Source organism: Lates calcarifer, linkage group LG7_1 (genome assembly GCF_001640805.2).
Source record: "Lates calcarifer isolate ASB-BC8 linkage group LG7_1, TLL_Latcal_v3, whole genome shotgun sequence".
NCBI classification, from domain to species: Eukaryota; Metazoa; Chordata; class Actinopteri; family Centropomidae; genus Lates; species Lates calcarifer.
In genome coordinates this window covers 7,749,942-7,766,535 of record NC_066839.1, presented here as the reverse complement: position 1 = coordinate 7,766,535, position 16,594 = coordinate 7,749,942, and the positions used below count along the sequence as shown (strand labels likewise).

General features: G+C 40.1%; 1 protein-coding gene across 4 annotated transcripts; it reads left to right on the top strand.

Moving 5' to 3' along the window:
- The first annotated feature begins 701 nt into the window (after nt 1-701).
- mia3 (MIA SH3 domain ER export factor 3) lies at nt 702-16,469 on the top strand. Of its 4 annotated transcripts, XM_018661695.2 has the most exons (28): nt 703-920; nt 2,187-2,320; nt 2,415-2,501; nt 2,653-5,134; nt 6,600-6,929; nt 7,181-7,311; nt 9,531-9,662; nt 9,982-10,003; nt 10,099-10,187; nt 10,289-10,366; nt 10,506-10,616; nt 10,697-10,768; nt 10,872-10,976; nt 11,220-11,342; nt 11,445-11,532; nt 11,679-11,731; nt 11,839-11,929; nt 12,036-12,174; nt 12,383-12,545; nt 12,650-12,685; nt 12,813-12,880; nt 13,164-13,249; nt 13,553-13,666; nt 14,117-14,179; nt 14,267-14,313; nt 14,428-14,496; nt 15,050-15,455; nt 15,670-16,469. In XM_018661695.2, the coding sequence occupies exons 1-28, from the start codon at nt 800-802 to the stop codon at nt 15,927-15,929; spliced, it is 5,700 nt and encodes a 1,899-aa protein (XP_018517211.1). In that variant the 5' UTR covers nt 703-799; the 3' UTR covers nt 15,930-16,469. The 4 variants fall into 4 exon arrangements, with proteins under 4 accessions (XP_050927774.1, XP_018517211.1, XP_018517212.1 ...); XM_051071817.1 differs by lacking the exon at nt 13,553-13,666 and having other exon boundaries at nt 702-920; XM_018661696.2 differs by lacking the exon at nt 14,428-14,496.
- Nucleotides 16,470-16,594: the final 125 nt, after the last annotated feature.

The window sequence follows — 16,594 nt, the reverse complement described above, 5'->3', positions numbered from 1 at the left end:
TTATCAATTAACTTCATACAGAATACAGTGAACAGAAAATCCCCTATGAAATCAATATTTGTTTTCCAAGGTAATTGGCATGTGCGTTGTTCTAAGCATCTTGGAGAGCTTGCCATGGCTCTTCTGTGGATTCAGTCTATTTTAATCGCACACTGACTCCATGTTGTTGAGATCAGGACTTGAAGTCATTTTGGAACAATGCTGTCTGCAAACATTTGTATTTACTGACATGGTAGTTATCTCTGTATTTCATGATGCCAAATTTGGAGTAGGAATAACTGCATTTACACCATAGCCCATGTTTTTCTTTTTTTCTTTTCCTTTCTTTTTCTGGCAACATGCCAATTCACCATTCTTAAAAATGTGGCTCTTTAGTTTCTAACTTATATATATTTCTAACTTAGTTTCTTAACTTTCTACTTGAGGTGCTCTGGAGAGGAATGCAGGGGGTTACCATACACCAAGCACCTCCATGTAAATATTCAAATATATATGATAAAGAAGACATGGTTATAAATATCTTTAATATATTTTGTTCATCATGATGTAAATGTCCTTGCTGTAATGGATTTCTCCAGAGGAGACAGCACAGATCAAATGATGAGGCTGCAAAGCTGTGCAGTTTTTGAACTTGTTTTCCCACAGTCACCTGAAGCAGCCACATCTAGATCCAGACATCCTGTGAAAACCTCTCCGTGCCTACACACCCAGCCGGATCCGATGTGCTGACGTGTCGGCTCCTGCAGCCCAGTGCTCATGCTCCAGCAGCTCAATCGAGACCGTCAACAAAACTGCCAGCATGGCAGCAAAACACTTCTACCGACAAGGCTTTTTATTACTTTTATTTAATTTTATTTCAACCGCAGCTTTGGAGAAAAGGTTCTCCGACTTTAAAAGATGCGCCGATGAGGAGTGTAGCAGTAAGTTTTCTGGCTTCTTGGAGTAATTACAGCTTATCAGGACTTTCAGGGATGCATCTTCTCCATCCCGATACTACAGCTAGCCATAAACTGCGCCTTATCTCTTGATCTGTTGCCAGTCGATATTTGTGACCTGGATAACCCACTGCGGTAGTTATGATGCTGTATAGACCTGCTCTGCTCACTTAAAACAAGGCAAGCTAATGTCAACGTTAGTCATGAGCTTGGGAAGGCTATTCGTTCAGACACAGCCTGTGTTGGCCGGTTGCCTGGCAGCTCGGGCCTGCTTTGCTAGGTGGATAGTGGGAGCTAATGTTAGCAGCTAATTAGCCACCGGCCGGCTTGACCAAAAGCAGTGCTAAATGTAAATGAGGACAAACAATAGTAAACACGAGCTAACTAAGTACAAGCAGTGCTAGCTCTATTGTTAGCCACATTAGCTTTGGATAGTTATGTCTCTTTTTGTTGATAACGTTATTTTGACCTCACTAGACTGTGTTACTAGCTTAGCAAACTCTTTAAATTTAACATCAACCGACAAACTGGCAGATAATCCACATTAACAGTTAGTTAGCTCAAGTTGCCTTTATATTACAGTTTGCATTGCCAGATAAACAAACAGAGGTCTGTCCTGAGGGTACTTTTACAGTTGGTATCACCTGAAATTATTACCTTAGTGATAACCACAACCCTAAAGGCAGGTTTAGGTGACAAGAAATTAACATTAAAGTTACTTGAGTGATAAATGGCAAGTGGATCTGTAACTTTGATCTTCATTTCCTAATGAGGGGAAAATTTAAGGAAATGTTTTTAAAAGCAAAAGTTTAGTTTAGTTTACTGAAGACAGGACTAAAACCATGAAATACCAACAGTGACATGTCATGCAGACAGCGCAGATAGTTACCCTATTTTCTTGTTTGCCATGTCCATTAGTATTTTCAGTTTCTTTTTGTTTGTTTGTTAAGAGAGCTGAAAAAACTAGTGTAGTGACAATTGGTTGGACAGAACAAGACACCTGAATATATGTCAGCTTTGACATTGTAATCAGTTTTTTTTATATTACATGGCCCAAATGCTTAACAGAATAATCAAGAAAGACAAATTATAGAACATTGAAAAGAATAATCAGTTTCAACCTTACAAAACGGTCTGAATGCATTATGGAAAAGTGAACTTTTACATTCTTGAACTGAGCACTTTGTGAAGAATAACATTAAAGCTTACCTTTTTAAAACAAGTCTAATCCTTAATATTTTGCTTTTTCAGTGCTTCTTGTTCGTGGAAAAGCAGTGAAAGATTTCTCGGGACCAGACTGCCGGTTCCTGTCATTTAAGAAATCAGAAACTATATATGTATACTACAAACTGGCAGGTAGAAGGGCTGATATGTGGGCCGGAAGTGTAAGTGTTTGTTGTTAATCAGTACTGGATAACATTTAGATTGGCCAATGTAGTTATCATCCTCAACATGTTCTCTCCTTGTATGTGTTTATAGGTTGGAAGTCTCTTTGGCTATTTCCCAAAGGATCTTCTTGGAGTTAACCACATTTATACTGACAAAGAATTTGAAGTTCCAGCAGAGGTATAAAAATATGTTGCTTACTAACTGAATTAATTTGACGTGTAAAAATGCAACCTAAAATACAATGGAGCTTTCAAACTATCAACATAATAGCACTCATAAATGCCTGTGCATATTTTTTGTAAAATTAATTTTTTGTCTTCATTTTCAGGAAACAGATTTTGTATGTTTTGACACCGGATTTGATAAGTTTGACAATTATGACATAGATTCCCTCTTAGGCTCCTCGGTGGAGCAGAATGATAGTGAAAATAAGGGAACGTCTGACCAAACACAAGTGGCAGAGGGCACTCCAAAAGAAACACAGCCATCTGAAGAAGTGACTGACAGTGAAAAAGAAACTGAGCATCAAGATAACTTGGAAGATCTTGATATAGTCCCAGATGATCAAAGTGCCTCTTTACCTGAGCTTGACATGACAGCTGAGTCTGATACAGCAATGACACCTGATGGTAGAGCTGAAGAACTTGATCAAAAAAATGCACAAGAGTCTGTTCTTGAAAATGTTGTGTCAGAGAGGAGTGAAACCAAAGATACACCCACAAAATCTGAAGTGGAACCTGTGCCCAAAGATGAGTTTGTTTCAGAAAAGGAACCAGTCTCGATATCTGAAGGAGCGCAGATCCCAAAGTTGAAAACTACCTTTGGAACAACTTTTGATGCTGTCACCACCGATGACAAAATCACCAAGAAATCTACACCGTATGAAGAGGAGGAAAGCAAAGATCTGGAAGATCATCACGAAGACATCGTTGATGTTCTAGAAGAAACTCCATTACTGTCTTTCTCTGAAGAAAAGGAACCAGTCTCAAACTCCGAAGGAGTACAAATCCCGAAGTTGGAAACTACCTTTGGAACAACCTTCGATGCTGTTACCACTGATGACGAAATCACCAAGACAGTTACACCATATGAAGAAGAGGAAAGTGAAGCTGTGGAAAATCTCCCTAAAGACAACACTGATGCTGAAGAAGAAACTCCGTTACTGTCTTTCTCTGAGGAAAACAAACCAGTCTCGATTTCTGAAGGAGCACAGATCCCTAAATTGAAAACTACCTTTGGAGCAACTTTTGATGCTGTCACCACCGATGACGAAATCACCAAGAAAGTTACACCATATGAAGAAGAGGAAGGCAAAGATGTGGAAAATCATCCTAAAGACAACACTGATGTTATAAAGGAAACTCCGTTACTGTCTTTCTCTGAAGAAGCTGTGAAATCTTCAGCATCTGATTCCCTCAAACAGCAGGAAACTCCTCCAACAGCCCAAGATGACAAACCACAGCCTGAGGAGAAGAACATGTGGACATCAATTGGAGATGCAGTTTTTTCAGTTGTCACTGGGGGAGAAATGACTCCGCATGATTTGAGTTCAGAGGAAGATGAAGATGACGAGGATGAGGAGGAAGAAGCTGCTGCAAAAACCCCTCCAATTTTAGAGGAAGCACTAAAACATGTAGAAGAACCACTAACAATAGAATCTCCAAAAGAGCCAGAAAAAATAGAACATGTTCCTAGAGATCCTCTTGATTCCAGGTCTGTACAAATAGATAATAAAGAAATAGTCAGTGATTCTGAGAGACTTTTGTTTAATCATGATGATGAGCATGATGGAGAAGTGGTCGGTCATGAGGGAGATTGGAATGAAACATTAAAACCCACTGACGATACTATAGCCATTCCTGAAGCTGAGAAATCCAATATTAAAACAACAGATGAACCCATTGAGCACAAAGAGGAGGTATCCAAAGATTCAGATATCAGTGATGATAATGCAGATTTACAGGACAGTAGCATTGCAATGGAGCATAGACAGGATTTAGAAAATGTGCTAGAAGAAAACAAAACAGTGACCGATCAAGAAACACATCAAGACCAGTTCACTGATGAGATTCATTCAAGGGATTTACATGTCCAAGATCATGAAAAGGCAGTAGAGGACAGCTTGCCTAATCAGACACCTGACCATTTAATGACACAGTTTGACAGTAATAACAGTCAACCAGATTTATCTGTCAAGGAACCAGAGATTCGCGAGGAACCACATAGAGAGGAGAGCGATGATGAGACAGAAGCAGAGCTGGTGGAAGAAAATGTGGAGGAGAAAGAAGAATTACTTGAAGATGAAAATGCACTTTCATTCTCACAATCCGATACCACAGACTCTGGCAAGCCCTCACTTGAAATGGAGTCAACTCCAGAGCCAGAGTACAGCGATAGCGTGATGAGACTGACTCTTCTGCGAGACCACTTCACAGAGGAAGACATGGGGCGGGTCCAAAGGCTTCTGGGTCTCAAAAATCTCTTCAAAGTGGAGTCCATGTTCTCTGATCTGGACATAGAGTTGCAGGCTACCCGTCTGTCACATGAAGGCACTACACAAGACATTGAAAATGCACTCGAGGGCATCCTGGAAGCCTCTGAAAACACTATCTTGGATGAAATCGAGAAAATGTTGGACAGCCGGAACACAGAACATGATCTTGACCACCATATGGATACAAGAAGTTTGGATGAGGAGACTGAAATACTGGATGACTTCCAGGAGCTTGCATTCAGTCTACGTCAGAAGTATTCGACAGCCAGTGACAGCACACCCCTAGCAACAGAAGAAGCATCAGATATTGACCAGGGTGGGTTTGATTTTTCTTATTTTATTACTTTAATTTAGTATCTGGTATAAATAGTGGCTGTAGGATTGGCTCCTCTGTGATTGGTGGAGTCAGACTGATTTACCTGCACATATTCTATTTTAACAACTGATATGGGCCCTTCAGGTATTTTTTATACAGTCAGGATTATAGACAGGTATATTGCATCATTTTATAATCCACAGATGAATGAAATGCAGAATTTGATACTGTACCACAGCAGATATGCAGCAAAATATGCAGTTGTCCTTTCAGGCCCTGTTCAGACCAATATCTTGTTTCCAGATATATCCAGATTATGTCCTCATCCAGTTAAAAGGATTGCGGTTCACACCTGGCAGCCTAAAGTGTCCTCAGTGACCATTTGTGATAGAATTTCACTTCCTTGCCAACAGTGAATTGAAGCCTCTGCTGGAATGACAAGATAGACATTCATGCTGCACTGGCAATTTGATACCTCACCCTTTCCCAGAAATCTTGTCCCACTTGTTTGCATAATCTATTCAGCTGTACTTAAAGCATGTTTTCTCAGGCTCTGTGCAGTCTGCACAATTGAATAAGTAGCCAGTATGTAGCTTCAGCTTTCTGATGCAACTGTATCTTCAGTGTCCTTTGCCACACCTCACCCACACTTGTAATTGGATCACCTAAGACATCATTTAGAACAGTGTGAGTGTGAACAGGGTCTGAACACCTTTTTTCATATTTGCTTCATATTACCAAGTGGAAAATCTTTACTTACAGATGTCATTAGGGATGCACTGAACTGATCAGGTAGAGCAACCTTTGGGTGATACTATCTTATCATGTGGATCAGGTATCGACCAGACATGACGATTCAGTATTTGATTCTTTGTCAATTGTGTAATAAAATTTAGTGTATCAGCTGTCAGTTATGTTCATATGATGTCTGGATTTAGTATCAGCAGATGCCCTGAGTTGGGGTATTGGAATTGGTATCAGGAATGATAAAGTGGGATCAGAACAGCCCTAGATGCCACGTGGTGTACAGTTGAATTACAGATTACATTTAAAATATGGCTGTGAAGACTCTCAGTTATCCCAGTCATGGTTACCCAAGAGGGGTTGAATCAAGGCCAGTTGGACTTGGTTGTTCTTTCATTCAACAGGCTTCCTTAGCCAGTACTTTAGCTCCAGTTGATGACTGTTCAGGTCCTAATACTGCTAACCTTATATTTCAATGTTCCTATCACTTTAAGTAGAATCAGACTGACCTCTGTCTTGGCAAATACCATGCTTTTGACAAAGCAATAGACCACACCAGCTGTCACAAGATTGATTATGTGTTAATGTAAACAAGGGCACACCTCTCATTCTAAAAAGCTGAGTGTCCTTCCACAAATAAATTCCTTTCTAGCCAGGATGTTGCTAATGTAAAACAATTTCCCAGAGTAACCCCTTAATGCTGTTTTGTTTTTCACTTTAGATGAAAATGAATGGAATGTTGAAGAAGAAATACCCCACAGTGTTAAAGACGACAAGATTGACCATATCCCTGAGACTGAGAGTGAAGACAATCTCACAGTAACAGATCATGAGGAACAGCCAGCAGAGACCGAAAAGCAGCAGATAGTTTTGGATGAAGCGCACGCTCGACCAGATGTCAGCGTGGAGGAGGATGGTGGACATTTTAATAAAAACAAAGACAGTCAGCCTGGATTCAGCACATCAGATGAGATGCAGAAGGTCCCACAAGCCACTCTGGAAAATTCTTTAGACATGGGTCTTGGTGTTGAGGTGGAGCACTCCCCCTCAGGTTGGTGATACAGATGGCATAACTGAAGTGTTTTTTCTTCACTGCATGCTAAGCTGTCTGAGGTTTTATTATACCAAAGTCATAGATGAGTCTTGTTTGGTTCTGTATTTGCTTTACCTGGATTTGGGAGAACTGTTCCATAATCACATAATTTTACTATTTCTAATGCATCAGCTGTTAAACCTCAGAAGAGAATTTTCCCATTGTCTCACATGTACAAATTAAGTAACAGGCCATTTTTGTTCCTCCAGGATCTTTGGACTCTCTGGACTCAGTGTCTGAAATTCATGAAGAAGAAGTGGGATTATTGTCAACTGGAATTGTTTACATGGGCTGCATCTTTTCAATCATCAAAAGTAAAATTGTAGAGTGGACCACTGTGGTAAGTCTAAGAATTGTATTCATTAGCTTCCTTGGCTTAATTGTTTTTGTGAACCTGTGTTGTGTTTGTTATATTTGAAACATAAACAATGTACTTAACAATACAGTTGTTAATCTATATTATGCATAGTTTCTTATCACGGACATATGCCCCTTACAACATTTACTATTTTTACTATTTTTTTTTCTTAATAGTAAGAACTAAGTAATGAAGCAAAATGATGAACTACAGGCCTCACTTTACTGGCTTTTACTATGCGTCTGCAACACCGTATGCCGCACATTATTGTCTTTCTGTTCATCTTAAAACATTTCAGAACACAAATGTCATAATTTAGTTATGAGATTCCAAATTTAAGTTCTGTTGAACGGAGAAACATCGTATTTCCTATGTTTCTTGAACGTCCCACGGCCCTCCCCCTGCCTTGTTGACTGTAGGCTGAAGTTCAACACAGCCGGTGCTGAGCTGGCTACTAGCACAACCGGCGGGCCTTATTTCGGCCAGGTCAAGGCAGATAATTATCATAAGACACAGACATATGATAGAGTCAGTGCTGTCACATTAGTTTAGCCTTTCATTCGCTTTTTGTACCAACGCTGTTTTCCGTATTTAAGCCTCCAGCTCCGCTAACGTCACCAGCTTGTCGGTTGTTTTTTTTTTTGGCAGTGAATGGGATTTGACGACTCGTCCGTAATTACAGTTAGCCGACTGTTGTTGCAGAGTCCTATTTACCACCTGTCTCGACTATTAAACGTTGTCAGTGTTTGTAACGACGTATTTCTATTTTTTAGACACGGAAGGGCTTTAACAGCTAAACGTAGCTTAAACTGTGGCTTACTTTAAGAGTAGCTAACGTGCTAGCAAGCTAGGCAATAACCTGTCAAACTAGCATAACGTTACTTGGGCTAGTTCCGTTTTTGTTTCACACGCTGGCATGGAGAGTGATACGTTAAATCGACCTGTAATGGAGCCGGAACATGTCTACATGTTTTTCCTAAAGGAGCTGCAACATGTAAGTGAAAAACAGAGCTTGTCTGGCCCTCTCGTCTAGTTTATTATGCTATCATGGCCTGCTGACGTGTTATTGACCATATGGCTAATGGACATTAACTTGAACTTTAGCTACTCTTAGAATGTACTCCCCAGACTTGTCCTTGGTATAAATTGAAGTTGATATTTGTCCCAGATTCTCCTGCTTTCAGAGTTGTCTTTTACAACTTGTTGTCTGTGTAGGTTAGAGTTGTAATACCTATAAACATAGTGAAGTCACAGCCGTGGAATTGTGCATTGCTATACGGAATAAGTAGGGTTTTGGCTGAAAAGGCTAAAGAAAACATGCTAATCCTTTCAGGAAATGTGGTGTATTAATTTATTTGTAATCCTGTCATTGTCATTAGAGCCATAGTGTGTGTCTTTGTTCATGTCTGAACTGCCACATGCTCAGTTCAAAGGTTTCTTTGTGGTTGGACCATTATGCAGAGTTCATGACTGGATGCTAATGAAAATCCTCTTCAGGGGTAAAATGATGGGCTGTTTTGGTTATTTAAAGGAACCTTAAATAAGTGTGAAATAAACCACATCTGGCTTGTAGTTGTTTGTTGTAGGTGTCTGAATCTGGAAGTAGCTGCGGAAAGCAGAAACTGGTTTCCTGCCCTACTGAAACACTGTAACAGCAACCTCTTATAATACTTTCTATGATACTTATGGTGTAGTAATCACTGTGGTAGTTGTGGCAGGAAACCTGTAAAAGAGCTGATTAGTTGTGCAACTTTTGCTTTTTTGTTCCCCTGAGGCTGCTCTTGTGTTTATTGCTAATAAACTGAGATTTCAGAATTCCTGGTTATGACATAAAGGCATTGCTTTGTACATGAAGTACTTGGCATTATAGTTGTTTATTTTTATTGTAATGTTCTCATATCTTGGTAACCTTTCCTCTCGGTGGTGTGAATAGAGTCACGGCTCACTCATCATTGGGATTTTGGTTAATGAATACACAGTGTGTCAGTGTAAGGGCACATGTGAATATTACAAATCAGTTTGATTCTGTAGACTTACTGCCGTGTCTTATTGTTATATTAACATTATGCAAATATTTCCTCGTCTTGTGTTTTTTGCACAACATTATTTAACATTTTATCATGGTAATAATGATAACTTTTAACCATTTTTTCCATTCTCTTGATCTAAGTCTTAACATGGTTGTGGTTCTGTATCTTCAGATGATTTCACTCCTGCCAGAGGAGTGGAAGCCAGGGGAAACCTTGTATGGCTGTCCTTGGCAAGCAGTTGTCATCACTGCCTTGGTTGGAGTAGTGACCTTCACCCTCTTCTTCTGGAGGACAGTGTTGGCAGTAAGTGTTGTGATATTGCTGCTCTCATCTCTCTTCAAAATATGTTATGATTTGGCAACAATGAAGTAAGTATATTGATAGTGCTTGTATTGTATGCAGTATTAACTTAGATTTTATTAAGTTCAGATCAGGTTTTTTCATCCTGGGCTTACCTACCTTACCCTACCTTAATATTTTCCTATCTGGATATCTGTTGGACAGTATTAACACTACACTATTCCACTACATGTACATGCTGAAAATGCTGTGACAATTATTTTAAACAAGATAATTGATAAGACATCAAACTGATGCTCATTGCCTCTCTAAATCTTTTTAGGTAAAGAAGAGAGAATACCTTGGTAAGTTTATGCTGTTTTTTTAAAACATTGTATACAGGCAAATTCAGATGTGTAAAACCCAACTGATTGTGTATTTTGTTTTGCACTGACAACAGTGGATGAAAAAAGATTCACAGAGCAAATCCAGGCACTCAAAAAAGAGAAGAACGATGCCCTCACAAAAATGTCTGAACTACAGAAACAGGTGAGCCACAAGGAAAATGTTATCAAATATCTATGAGATACTTTATTATTTCTGGAACTTTTAAATTGACTTTTTTCTTCTTCTTCTTTTTCTTCTTAAAGACCGAGCAACTGAGGGAAAATCAAAAGCAGTCCAAGGAAACAGTTAGTTGTACAATGAAAAAGATTCAAGACCTGGAGGTAAGCACTAAGAAACTAACTGCATTTGTTCTTGCTGTGCTGAGTGTTTTTATATTAAAATGGCCTTTTAAGAAAGAGGAAGTGCACCTGCTGTATCTATAAAATGGCTTCTCACGTTTCTCTGGCTACTTTTTTGCAGAGTAAGGTTTTAGCGGCAGAATCACGAAATAAGCAGATGGCTGAGGAAAAGAACTCATACACAAAACTACTTGAAGAAGAACGGTCAAACTCTGCAGCAAATGAAACCAGGGTAATTTTTTTACACGTTTTCCCTCCTATTACTTTAACTGTTTTCTGAGATTCATAATATTTAATGGTTTCTCTGGACAGATTGAGAAATTGGAGAAGTCAAACGAGAAGCTACAGCTTAGCAGGAAAAAGATTCAGGAAGCGCTCGCTAAGGTACAAATTCTTGCACAATATTTTGCACGTTGCGAGACTTTTTAGCATTAATATTATCTTATGGTTTCATTGCATTTAATAAACTGTTTTTTTTTTTCCACAGACTACTGTTCTCCTGGACGAGGCCAAGATTCGTGAAGATGCCCGAAATGTTCAGCACAAATGTCTTGAGAAAGAGTATACAGCACTAAAAGAAGAGAACAAAACGGTGAGACAGCCTGCAGACCTGTTAATTTGATTGATATGCCAGCCAGATTTTATAGCATACATTTTATTAGAAGTAATTAAATTTCACATACTTTTTACATTTTACATTTCATAAAGGGGATAATTTTATGATTATTTGTAAATGATGTCATACTCAGACAAGTGTCTGCAACAAAGAATCTGGATGTGTTAGAAACAGACTGTTTTACTGAGGCTGTCTGCTGAGATTTGTCAATTCTTACAGCTTAAAGCTACTATTAAGGGCTGGGAGGACAAACACAAGGAGCTGAGCGAGCAAATTAAAAGCTATCAAAAGTCCCAAAAAGACCTGGAGGACTCTGTGGTGCTCAAAGATCATAACGTGGAGGTCAGTCTGTTTTTGCTACTGACAAGATTTTTCTTGGTGCCTATAAGTTATTAGCTCCCATCAAATTATTGACTCACTCCACACAAAAATGTTTCCTGGCAGGTGCTGTCTGAGCTTCTGGCAGATTTAGATGCTTGCGATCTACAAAAAGGCGACACCAAAGTTTTAGCAAATGGTGAAATAGCACCTGGTAAGTCCAACTCCAGTTTAAGAAAAGAATTGTATACTTATATATTCAGTAGTATTTGAAGGGCTGTCAGAAATATCTAATTCACAGTTCAAGTTATGTTGTGTTCAGTTGTGTAAAAACAAGTGGTTTTGCTATGTTTTTTACAGATAAGAAAACAGCCATAAAGAACAGGATCAAACAAATGATGGATGTTTCCCGGGTAGGATGTCAATATAGAGACAGAAACTCACTACAGTTAATGACAAATGTTATACTACTGTTTGTACTAAGTGTTTATAAGTTGTCGTTCACATCATTTACTCTCAGGTTCAGACCACTCTCACGGTAGTTGAAGAAGAGCGAGATCGCTTCATGACTAAACTTCTGCATGAAGAAAAGACTAGAAAGGCACTGGAAGGTGTGTTGGTCGTGTTTCATTTGTTAAAAATTGCATTAATGTGTATCTTTAAATTTTGACTGTCTCCCCGCCTCTCACTAACACTTGTTGTTTTATTTTGTAAAAGAACAACACCAGCAGCTGGAACATGCAATTGCAACCCTAAAAGGAGAGAAGAGCCATGTTGAAAACCAGTTCAAGATCCTCCAGCAGAAAAATGAAATCATGGTTGAAATGTACCAACAGAAGGAAAATGCTCTACAGCAGTAAGTGAAGCCTGCAGCATTTAATCAATCAGTAGTGTTGCTACACACTGTAGAAAATTTTGCCACATTTTTCCTGCAGGTCTGTCAGTCTTTAAAAATCCAATCAAACACCTCATGAATAAAGAACTGTGTCTTTGAAATGCAAAATGTTTGTTTGTGAATCCTGTGTCGCTGTTGTTCAAAGGAGTGTGTTTCTGTGACTTCACAGGAGATTAACGAAGGAGGAGCTGGAGCGACGCAGCAAAGAGAATCTGCTGTCTGAGGTGGGAGGAAAAGCTCTTGAGGCAGAGGAGCAGGTTAAAGTCTTAAGGCAGCGCATTAATGAAATGGAGGATCAGATGAAGAAGACAGAGGAAGTCTACAAAGAGCAGGTAGACTCTTGTCAGGTTTATTAGTTTTGAAATGAGCAAGTGCAGAAAAAAATCTTACAGAAACCTGAACCCTGACTGACAGTCTTTTTTCCTTTCTTTTTTAGATAAAAGAACAGGAAAACAAAACTCATTCAAACTGGGTAATGTTGCGCTGAATTTATTCACATATGCCAGAACACCACACATGGATATAAAAGCCTGACTGACATTGATAATAAGCTCAGACCTAATTTTTAGTTGCTTATTAATTTTCCATTTTGTCTCCAGGTGAATGCTCGAAATGCAGAGAGAGCACTGAATCAAGAGAAGCTTGAATCATCAAAGCTTCGTGAAAAGTAAGTGCTGGCTGAAGCACTAAAAATAGTTTCAATTGTTGGAGCTTTTGTGGTGTTACAATTCACTAACTGAAGTGTAATTTGCTACAGCCAAACGAGCCCAAAAAATCGTGTGATTTATGGGTAGAAAGTTAACTGGGAACTATTTCAATAATTTATTTTTAAATCACAAAACATTCAGTAGTTATAGCTTAGTTTTCTTTGTTTGATATAATTGTAAATTTAATATTTTTATTAACATCTGACTATGAGCTGTTGTTGTTGTTGTCTTCACTTCTCACAGGCTGGCAGTATTAACCTCACAGCTGAATGAGCGGCGTGCTCCTCTCTTCAGACCAAACTCTGGACAACCTGCAGGCCCTCGCCAAGGTAAACAGACTCCACACTTCGCCTGCTGTTTTCTTATTCGGACAGTTCTCATCCTGCAGAACTTTGGGCGACACAGTGCTGTTTTCTAATAAAATTCAGCATTTCTTTTCTGTTTTCCTTGTATTTTGTGTTTTACAAAATGAGAAAGAGGATTCAAACTGTCATATTCGTTCCGGTCACTCGTGTTATTTCAATGTGCTTGACTCTCTCAGACCCTGGATGAGGACCATTTCATTGCACAGATTGCGATGTGTTGCTAGATGTTTCTTTTCCTTCAGTAAATGGATGGTTTGATTGTAACAGGTGATTCATATGGGCCCTCTCCTGTGAGTGGGGGTGCACCATCCCCTCCACTAATGATAGAGGGTCCCAGGCGCCCTCCCTCTGCCCCTGTGGGGCGAAGAATTGACCCGTATGGTGAGTCCCCATGGATTACTTCACCCTCCTTTAATTTTCACCGCAGTTGGACATCATCCCTCTGCTACAGCCTTGTGTCCTTAAATATTTCTCCTTCTTCACACCTGACTTTATTCTTTTCAGCTCTTTTCACCCTCAGCTCTTCCTTTTATTTCTTCCCAGTGTGTTTTGCATCCTGCATTTTCCTGGTACCTCTGCCATCAACTCTCTTTTTCCTGCTCTTTAGTTGAGCCATATAAAAATGCTCTTTTGAGGAACATTTTTCTTGTTTTGCTGTTGAAATGATTCATTCCTCTCTTTTCTTCATGGAGTACAGATGACCAGTCTTTGCCCTCGTCATACTTCGTTTCTTCTTTCTTTGTTTCTTACTACTCTGTCTTCCCTGGAATCGTGTTCTAGAGTCCTGAGGGTTTTCATGCTTCATTGCATCTTGTTTTCATCTCCCCTCAGGTCCTCGACCTCCATCAGATCCTCATGGTCGTTACCCTGAGAACAAACACATCTCTGGGATGGGTACGAGTCCTGTACTTTCTGTATCTCAAAAACTTCCACCATCGCTTTTAATTTGCCCTTAATACTGCTGTTTTTTTCCTCTTTTAGACATGATGGGCCCCCGCAGCTCATCACCCGCCAACATGGATGTATCTGTAAGTTGTTCTCTAATCACATCAGACTCATATTTTATAAAGTACCTTCCCGCCTTCTATCTGTAGACATAGAGCTCCTACCTACATGTCCATTATGTCCTTGCTCTGAAACAGACACAAGCAGTAGATCCACAGATAAAAGCAGAGGCTCAGGGTGAAGCCTCCACAGAGAGTCCAGAGCCAGTGAGTATAGAGGTCATCCAGTCCAGGTGCTCGGTGTGAAGTGTATGCAAGCACTCCACCCCCACCCCTCCTCTTCCCCTAAAGCTGGATTTGGATTTGGGAAGAGATTTAAGGCATTTTTGCTTCGCTGGGGCTGATTAAACTGTTCTGGGGCTGAGTGTGCGGTTTCACCTGTTCTCACAGCACTGTCAGATGATGAATGAAATGATTCTTTTCATCAAGACTGAACTTGAGTTAAATTGTGTCTTTGTAAATATTTGGGTCTGTAAAAGTTAACAAAGTATGTGTGTCAGAGGTCAAGTATTTGTGAAAGTGGATTTATCATTCATCCAAAGAATCATGGTGTGTGGTTACTGGTCATGTGATTGAACCCTGGCTATATGCACTTTTTGTTGGGAGTAAATTGTGTGGTTTGTGGATCTCCTGACTGCATGACTAAAATTTTAATGCATCTTTACTCACAAACAGGAAAACTCTTGTGACTGCACATGAAATCACAACACGTTTTTTTTTCACAACACATGATTTTCTTCCTTCATCTGTATTTTGTCAGGGACCTGGATCCTTCCTTGCATCTCCAATCAGGGACTCACCTGGCCCCATGGTCCAAGGTCCTCCACCCGGTCCCCACGACCCGCTGCTCCCTCCAGGACCCCACGGCCGTCTGCCACCACCCGGGCCTTACAGACCTCCACGTCCCGGCCCCTACCACCTGCCGCCTGGTCCACCTCCTCCAAACGGACCTCCTCCTCTTCACGGGCCTCCACTTCCAGCTAATGGACACCCAGGTATGCCTCTGCCTGGACCAATGGGGGGAGAGTTTGGACCTCGACCCACCAACGGACACGCATTCCACCCCAGGCCTGGTCCTGGCCATGCCGTTGATCCCCGGGGTCCACCACCACCACATTTCCGTCCCCCTCCGCCTCATCATTTTGGACCGATGCCTCCACCACACGGTATCAGATTTCTGTTTTATTTTCAGCACATCATCAGTTAAAATCTGTTTGATTTGTTGACAGAAGGCAAACACTTTTGTTTAGAGTGCGAGGCTGTGGCTATTTCCTGGAGGCAGAGCTCAGACTTTTCACAAAAAGAAAGATTTTTTTTTCATTAATTTCCAGCCACTGTAATGACATCTCTAATATTTCCCTTTCTACTTGTCCTGTGTAGGTGTTCGTGGGCCTATGGGACCACGTCCTCCCATCCCTCCTGACATGCGCTTCCCAGGACCACGTGACCTCGCCAGCCCACCAATGGACCTGCCCCCGGGTGTCCCACCCCATCCTGCACATCCTGGCGATGCTTACGGTCAGGTTCCACCCAATGCCCTCCACAACTCAGCGGGAGCTCACAGCGGCGCCGGGCAGGATCTGCATGTGAAGCAGGAGGCCCCTCAGGACTCAGCGAGGCCAACAATGGTCAAGCCTTAAAAATGCCACCAGCTACGGCAGAGGACTTGAACACCAAGTTACCCCGAACCCATCACGGTAACAAACCAGATCCAGTCCAAACATAGGTCATAATTATTTTCATATTTCAGTTATAAAATAAAGAAAAACCTGCAATGATGTTTATTTAAAAAAAAACATGGTCCTTAATTAAAACATCAATAATTATGTGTCTGAAATCAATATAAGTTGAAAGGGTTGCCACTTTTCTAAACAGCTTATTGTGCAATAACAAGTCATTATATGCCATACGATTTTAATTTGTGTTGATCTTTAGGAAAAAAAAAAAAATAGACATTTTTAAGGGGCGAAATTTTTTTAATGTCATTTCCTGTGGAAATTATTTTAAAAAAAGGATAAAAAGGAGAAAGGTTTAGCTTCTAGCATTTCAGGAATACCATAATTTTCCCAAAGTTGTTGCTTTAGAACAAACTGTAAAGCAAATGTGTAATTTGATGGCCAGATGTATAACTTATTTTACTATGTTGGTAGTACTTTTAATAATAAAGAATGTAAAAGCTGTTGGTGTTATGTTATCAACTGGATACAGTGTTTTACACACACTTTATATACTTTGCAATGTGACAAGGTTTTCATTTTGAGAAAAAATAAGGCATACATCTGTGCTGTTACTGAGATCTACTGCC